The sequence below is a fragment of the Arachis duranensis genome, chromosome 4 (assembly GCF_000817695.3).
Source record: "Arachis duranensis cultivar V14167 chromosome 4, aradu.V14167.gnm2.J7QH, whole genome shotgun sequence".
Lineage (NCBI taxonomy): Eukaryota > Viridiplantae > Streptophyta > Magnoliopsida > Fabales > Fabaceae > Arachis > Arachis duranensis.
The window spans coordinates 8,153,941-8,161,729 of record NC_029775.3 but is presented as its reverse complement, the minus strand read 5'-3'; the positions used below and the strand labels follow the sequence as shown (position 1 = coordinate 8,161,729).

General features: G+C 37.1%; 1 protein-coding gene across 1 annotated transcript; it reads right to left on the bottom strand.

Annotated features, from left to right (window-relative positions):
* Positions 1-211: 211 nt before the first annotated feature.
* On the bottom strand, positions 212-7,475 carry LOC107483134 (30-kDa cleavage and polyadenylation specificity factor 30). Its single transcript, XM_016103756.3, is given in 7 exon segments — positions 212-1,452; positions 2,235-2,347; positions 2,804-2,858; positions 3,203-3,313; positions 3,745-3,907; positions 4,558-4,941; positions 6,873-7,475. Coding segments are annotated over 7 exon segments (2,103 nt in total). The 5' UTR covers positions 7,280-7,475; the 3' UTR covers positions 212-582.
* Between the last annotated feature and the right edge of the window lie 314 nt (positions 7,476-7,789).

Sequence of the window (7,789 nt, the reverse complement as noted above, 5' to 3'; positions counted from 1 at the left end):
ATTAATCATTATTGAATTTGTTACTCCTTTCATTTGTAAATTCCAATCTTAATTTAAAAGTGATTAATTTTCATTTTATTACTTTACCAATCTCTTAGAATATCTAAATAGGTCCAGAATATATATAAATATGACTCTTAAGGAAAATGAGAATTCTAATTACTTTCATGACGACACCAATTCCCAAGCAATAACCTTATAACCAGTACCATAAATGAAATGCCTTGTCACTTTTTCATTAAGGACTCTAATGTTACTATCTCTTTATACAAATACAGAGACAGGGGTACAGTCAATTGAGTATATTCATAATCCATCGTCGCCTATGCTATGTTCGCACTACATTAGCAATAAATATCCAAAGAACTTTATGCAAAACTTACATGACCTGTGAACGTAACTGTGAACCTTTTCCTCTTTTTTTTCATTTTTTATTTTCCTGAAGCACCCCAGTTTTCCCTAGAAAAATAAATATAACTCGTACATAGATATATCTGATGGCCTCATTTCATTACATTGAAAAATAAAAGCACCAGAAACCGGCATCCTGGTTAGTGACTCATCAGTATTTAGGGGCCATACCTAGTGATTAGAGCTTGCATTGGCATCTTCTAAGCTTCGCCTTCTCTTTTTCCCCTCTCCATGCCTTGACCGCCGAGGTGCCTCATCCTCGCTTTCACTATCATCGTTCCTGAAGGTGTTGACAGCATACTGATCATCCTGCTGTGCTTTGTATCCTTGCATGTCTTCATCAGGTCCACCACTTTGACTCATCATATCCTGATTCTTGCCCTGCTCTAATCCTGAACCAAATTTATCATTCCGATCATTAATTCTTTGATCCCTCTTTACAAGTCGGTTGTGATTTTGAGGTGGAGGTGGTGGCGGTGGAAACATCGGAGGCATATTAACTGGCCTACTGGCTCTTGGAGGATTTGCGCCCATCCCCCCCATAAAGGGAGGACGTGCAGGATTCATCATCATCCCAAATCCACCACCTGGAAACATCCCAGGTTGGGAAGGTCGCCCACGGAACATCATGGCTGCAGGGGGTCCTGCAAAATCACCAGAGAACCTAGGACCATATGGAGGAAAACCACGAGGGCCCACACCAAAAAGATCGGGCATACCGAAGCCATCAGGTCCAACAGGCCCATATGATAATCCATCACCCATCATTACTGGGTTAAAACCTGGCATTCCAGGCATAGGTCTGGCTCCGCGTGCAAGAGGCATGTGAGGCGGCCACATCATGCCTCTGCCCCTACCTCTGCCTTGAACAGCTGGCCCAACAACATGACCAAAGCTCTCCTCCTCTTCATCACTTTCTTCCTCTTCCTCTTCTTCGTTGTCTTCAAATGGGACGATATCCGGATTCTCTCCTCCATTGTCTGGATTCACTCCCTTTGCCTTCTCTTCTTCTCGTTTAGACTCTGCTGCAATTGAGATAGCCTGGAATAATGACGAAGAAAATTTATATAAATCCAATACCCAAAGTATTGCAGTTCAACAGAGCACCCAATGTTTCGCAAAGCCATCTATTAAAATAGCCTAGTTTTAATAGATAATTGGTACAAAAGTAATAAAATACTGTGAAGCTTAAGCTGTTAATTTAACATGTTTGAGACCTGGCTGATTTTTTACCCCAACATAACTGGGACCCAACACAAGCTATATGTCGATTAGTAAAATGATAACATGAAGCGTTGAATATATGATACTCAGACACATTAAACAAGAAGTCTAGTACAGTGCTCTATAAAAGAAGGGAGATGATATCTCATATTTGTTATTTAAAGGATATGTATGGGTGGCAAAGATCTAAACTGGGGAAATGCAAACGAAAAGTTTCTTGTGAGGATAGTTATTCACCGAAGGTCAACTTTTTTATTGCAATATGTATGTTACGTTGGTATTGAGAAAATATTAAAAAGGAACATATAACTGATGTATCCATGCATACTTTATGTTTGATGAGTAGGAGCTAATTATTATCCTAAGTTGTAAAAAATTATTGCTATTATGGTTGCACTGAAGAGAACTAACTGATGGTGCAAATCATGTCTTCTCAACATATTTTAAATTAGGTTGGATAACATTATTGATATGGCCTAACAATCCCGTCTGATAGTTTCTTAGAAGGAAGTTACATTATAAGTCAAAACCGAAATTTAATTAAATGCAAAGTGCTCCTAGTCATAAAAGGCAAGACTATGGCTCAAAGGAAAACATACCATAAGCTCACTATCTGGCTCAAGATAAAGCAAGGATGCCAACTGCTCACCGATGGAGGGTTCCAGCTCCTGACAATCTCTACTTATCTGCAATTACATGAACAGAATGTTTCCTAATTATACTCCAATATGGCAGAATAAATATCTAACTTAATGCCTAAACAATAAAATTAGTTTCAAAATCAGCATGCATATGCAATATGTAGCTAGAATCAAGAATATGTTTCTTCATTACTGAGATGTCTGATTTCACTGACACCAACTGACAGCTTTAATCGTATATATATCAACTCTATCATATTGAAATGCCTAACAGTTAAACCTAACCATTCCCTAGTGCTCATAAATGGTGAAAGATTGCACCATCGTTAAATGTTATGTTTGTGCAGGATTTCCTAATAGAAATTATCACCACAAGAATTGGAGTAGAGAACAATTATTAGCCATGAAAAGAAAGGAATAATTAAAAGTGTAGGTAGAGAGTAAGGCAAATTGATCATAAAGTTTTCAAAAGGTAACATCATTAGCTAAATGGATCCAGCCTTTCCCATATTCAAGAAACTCGTAACTCCAATTGTATGGATTCCTCAAATGGCGAGTTTTGTGGAATGACAGTTCACATAACTGCAGACAAGAATGGCAATTTAACAGATTACTGAATGTACCAAAAAATCTGGATATCATTACCAATTTCCAATGATGGTTCATGAACAAGTTCAGCCCAGACACAGAAGTAAAAATATATATAACTGAGAAAACTTGCGCAATACATGTCGATTTAGTCAATGAATATTTATTTAGACATTGATTTGATCCTTACATTGATGTTCATTATATCATAAAAAAACAAATTATGGTGAAAAAACTTTGTATTACTAATTAGATGTTCCACAAATAATTCAAGAACCAGTTATTTTAGCATCTATCAGATAAATATCCCATCAAAGTTGCTATAAGAACTTTTATACCTTCAACCATTTAACAGAGAAATTCCGCCCATAATGTGCAGTTCCATGAGCATATTTCCAGTTTCCCCCAGCAACAGAACCACCAATTCTGGAGGTCATCTTTGCACAACCCTGCAAAAATATAGACAAATTCAGATTCGGCGGCTTGGTCACACCAAGAAAACAGAGGCAAAGGTTCTTTCCATATGGGTAAAATGTTTTCTAGTCCTCAATACATAAAGCTACATACGTAAAGAGTTTACTGGTTGCATTTCATTCATTAATGAATGCAGATTTCAAAATTAGATATCTGCTCCTCTTGTCAAATTAAATCATCAGGAAAAACCAATTGGGTTGATGCATTTCACCCTATAGTAAGCTACTGAAAACCAAATTATACTGTTTCTTTCTTTACCATCATTATAAGCATATAGAATCTTATGAAACAATTCAAGAAGGTGCTGGATGCTTGCATCTGTCAATTGAACAACAAATATATCCTTGGCCTAAATCCATAAATTTGAACAAAAATACTCAAGTTGGATGCAAAGCAAGAAACATACCTGGAAATGGCGAGTTCGGTTGACTGAGAAAATCAGTATAACATTTTCCACAGAATCAAAAGCCTCGTTTAGTTTTGACTCGTTGCTCCTTTGTGTTGCCCATACTCCTTGTTGTACTGATAACTCCAAATTTTCACGATTGCAACTTTTAACAATAAAATACCTAAGGTTTTTGCGGAGACGTAGATCAGTTTATTTCATGTAGGTTAGAGAATAGAGATGAATCTGAAGCAACAATTTTCACAGGAAAATTTATTTGAAAACGAACCTCTCATTAAGAAAACATGCAATATTCTCATATCTGGTATAGGCAGTGGGCACATTACTAGAATAATATGACAGATACCAGTTCTTGTTCTAGCCTCAAACTTTGTGTCATAGCTTGATAATGATTAAAGAAAATATATGATAATGACCTTAAAGAGAATTATACTGTGTAAGAAGTTTTCTAGTCCTCAATTCATAAACTTTGTTGATGGGTTCCCCCTTTTTGTATGCCAGTCTTATTTTTTGTGTAAGCCCTCCCTTAATTTAAAGAATGCATCCATTTTATTATTCAATGTCATTAATGGTAAAAAAAATAAATTACATCAAGGATATTTCTGAACAGCCAATAACATAGGGCATGTAATATATATAGACAGCAACAGGGACAGCAGTAAAGTTGGGAAGAAAATACTACACAAAGTATATGCTGGCATATCTCTCCCAAACGGTAATTCAAGTTATATACCTAGTCTATCATTTATCTGACTGTAAGAATACTAATAATTTTCCGTAGCACAATTGAGAACTACTAGACTCTGAACACACCTAGATATTCCTTGAGGTAAAGGAGTTGCAGTTTTATTCGCCTGATTGGGCTGACCACTAGCAACATTTTGCACTTGGCTTTGATTGACTGGCTGCTGAGCCTGTTGAACTTGTTGCTGCTGGACATTACCCGACTCTGCTTGTAATGGTTTTCCAGCAACAGCTTGGTTTGTAGAATTATTTCCTTGAGGAAATTGAGATTTTTCAGCTTGTTGATTATAGTTTGAACCCCTTTGTTGGAAAAACTTGTTCGATGCATTGTAGTTGTAAGAATATAAATGCTGGATCTTTTGAAGGACCTCATCAACAGAAGGTGGAGGTCCAGCAGATTTAGCATGTCTGTATCGGCAATCAGGTCCATTAGGACAAAATCCTAACTTGTACCTGCAGATGCAGAAATATCAAAATCACATCCACATAACATTTAAGCAGATATTTTAAAGCCAAACAAACAAGGACCTGCTTATAGAAGACTGGGGGAAAAATAAATGACTGAATAGTTGAATACAACAGGAGGATGCCATATCCTTCTGAGCAAAAAAGAGAAAAAGAGAATGGGATACATAACCCAAGCCCATCAAACAAATAATCCCTCCAATCCCTTTGAATATCCAACGGAACCCCCAATAGAATTCCAGATCATCGTAATTATGCCAAGTATCAATAAAAATAAAGCTGAATTCTTAGAAAAAGTTCACTTCCCTAATGAAATGCAACAAGGTCCAAATTACTGCAGACATTGGACACAACTTGACAGAATCTTATCCACATTTCTTCTCCCCAACCCCAGAAATGAGTCATGAAGCTCCTCCAACTGTTATGGATAGAAAAACCCGCTGCTCAGAAAATGTGTCGAGGGGGATCATTCCAAAGTTCAAGCAGCTAGGATGCAATGCAGAATGAAAAATAGCATTTCAAACTGGAAGAAATATATTTTTTTATATATAGAAAAAGAAAAACCATGTATCTTGCACATTAAGTATTTTCCAAGACTCTATTGAAATGATCAGTCTAAACTAAACTTAGAAAAAGATAGAAAAAAAAAAATCTGTATCATTGACAATACTAACAACTTGCTCTATACATGGTAAGCAGCTATTCTCAGCTCTATCTCTACTTATGACCATGGCAAGAGGTGAAGACAGTTTCTAATTCATGACTTTATGGACAGAAAAAGAATCTACTAAATGATGAAAGCAAACCTAACAAGGTTCTAAGCTCAACTAACACTGAATCCAGTCTACTATAGACAAAGAAGTTTATGATTTAATATCTATCAAGTATTCATGAATGATTTCAGTACATCATTGTCTTCCTTGTTTCTCATTCACTAGAAAATAGAAATATTTATCGCAAAGGCTTTTTTAAGTACGAAAGTGTTCAATAATATTTAGATAGCCTGTAAGCAGAGATTAAAACCTGCATCAGAAGATCCAGCAACAGATATACAACTTTTTTCAGGAAATTAAATTATAATTAAACTAGGAATGGCCAAGGTCAGCTTGTGATCCAATTGTAGAGAAGATGGCAAGTAGACAGAAACAATAATCAGATGTCACTTACCAAGCCAACCAAGCAGCTTCAAGGACCAAATATGATCATAAAATATTTCAATGGTTATGATCATTTACAAGTACCCCTAAAGTGGCAGGAAAATTATCATTCCACCATGCAGAATCTCTGAAAACTAAAATTATTACGTGGTTTACTTTATTATGTTTTTCAGACATCAAACTTTACATAGCTCTAGTCAATATGATGCGAGACACAGCCTTTGGTTGGTCTGTCTTCACTTAAAAATTTCTCCTCCCCCTCCTTCCCATTCAAACTCTTCAGACCCCTTCTACTCTCCATATATAAGTTGCATCAAAACCCCATTAATATGACCATACTTAATAAACATGAAAATTAAAGAAATATAAACTCGGAACTCAGAAGTAAGAACTGAAACAAAACACAGTAAGGTCTAAAATCTAATATCTTAACAAGTATAACACAAGACAGCCAAACAATTGTTCACAACAGAAACAATCAATGAAAAGCTGGAAAAACAAAGCTGTATATGATCATAGCCCTAAAAAGCTAAACCTTAACAGCAAGGAATCCCCCTCACCTCAAAACCATTAACCTTGGCACCACCGGTCCAATTAACAAACCCCACCACTCTTCAAAAACCTCTCACAATCAAAACAACAAACAGTTCAAAAACACAAACTACACTAACTACAACTACAGCGTTCTATACAATACACATACACAAATTCTGCCAAAAATAAAACAGTTAAAACGAACTGAGAATAAATCGCATCACATACATGTTACACTCCTTGATATCTTCGTTGGTGTGCTTGTACACGCAATCCTGCTCGCGGCACTCACCGTACAGCCGAAAGAACCGGCACACCGGCATCCTCGCCTTGTCGTACTGATGCAAGAACCCGCACGCGTCTCCCTTCATACACAAGCTCCTTAGCCAGTGCCGGCACACCGTCTGCCGGAAGCTCCGCCTCCCGGGCACATTTCCGGCAGCTCCGGGGTCTCCAGCAGTGGGCGCAGCTGCGGCAGCGCCATTGGGAACCGCGGCTGCAGCGGCCGCCGCGGTTGAATCGTTTTGATTGGAGAGAAGTCCGGCGGAGGGTGCGGAGACGGCGGCGGCAGCGGGGGGAGCAGCGTCGAGGCCGCCCTCGAAATCGAAGCTGAGGACTCCCTCGGAATCCTCCATTTGGAGATTAGGTGTTAGGGTTTTGCTAAATGGGAAATTAGGGTTTTGAAAGGGATTGATGCATTCAAAGAGGGTTGAAACGAAGAAGGAATGAGATAGCTATTGAGCTGAGGAGGGACACTCGTTACTGTAGTTTAACAAAAGCGACGCAGTCTCACGCGAAGAGAGGTAGACGCTGACGCACTTGTTTTCCGCTTTTTTGTTTTGCCTGCCAATGTATATTGGTGTTTCTATACATAGTTATCAGAATCAAACCGGTGATCGAATTGGTCAAATTATTAGGTTATTGAGTCATTGGTTTAACTGGTGAATTACTAATTAAACCAATTGATTCAATTCTATATAAATAAAAATAAAATATAGTCAAAATTTTAAAATTAAAATTTAAAATATATATTTTTATTAACATTTTAAAAATATCTAACTATTCTAAAACAATATAAAATAGGAACAATAAGTATTTTGTTAATTTTATTCTATCATAAATATTTTTATTTTATTTTTATATTA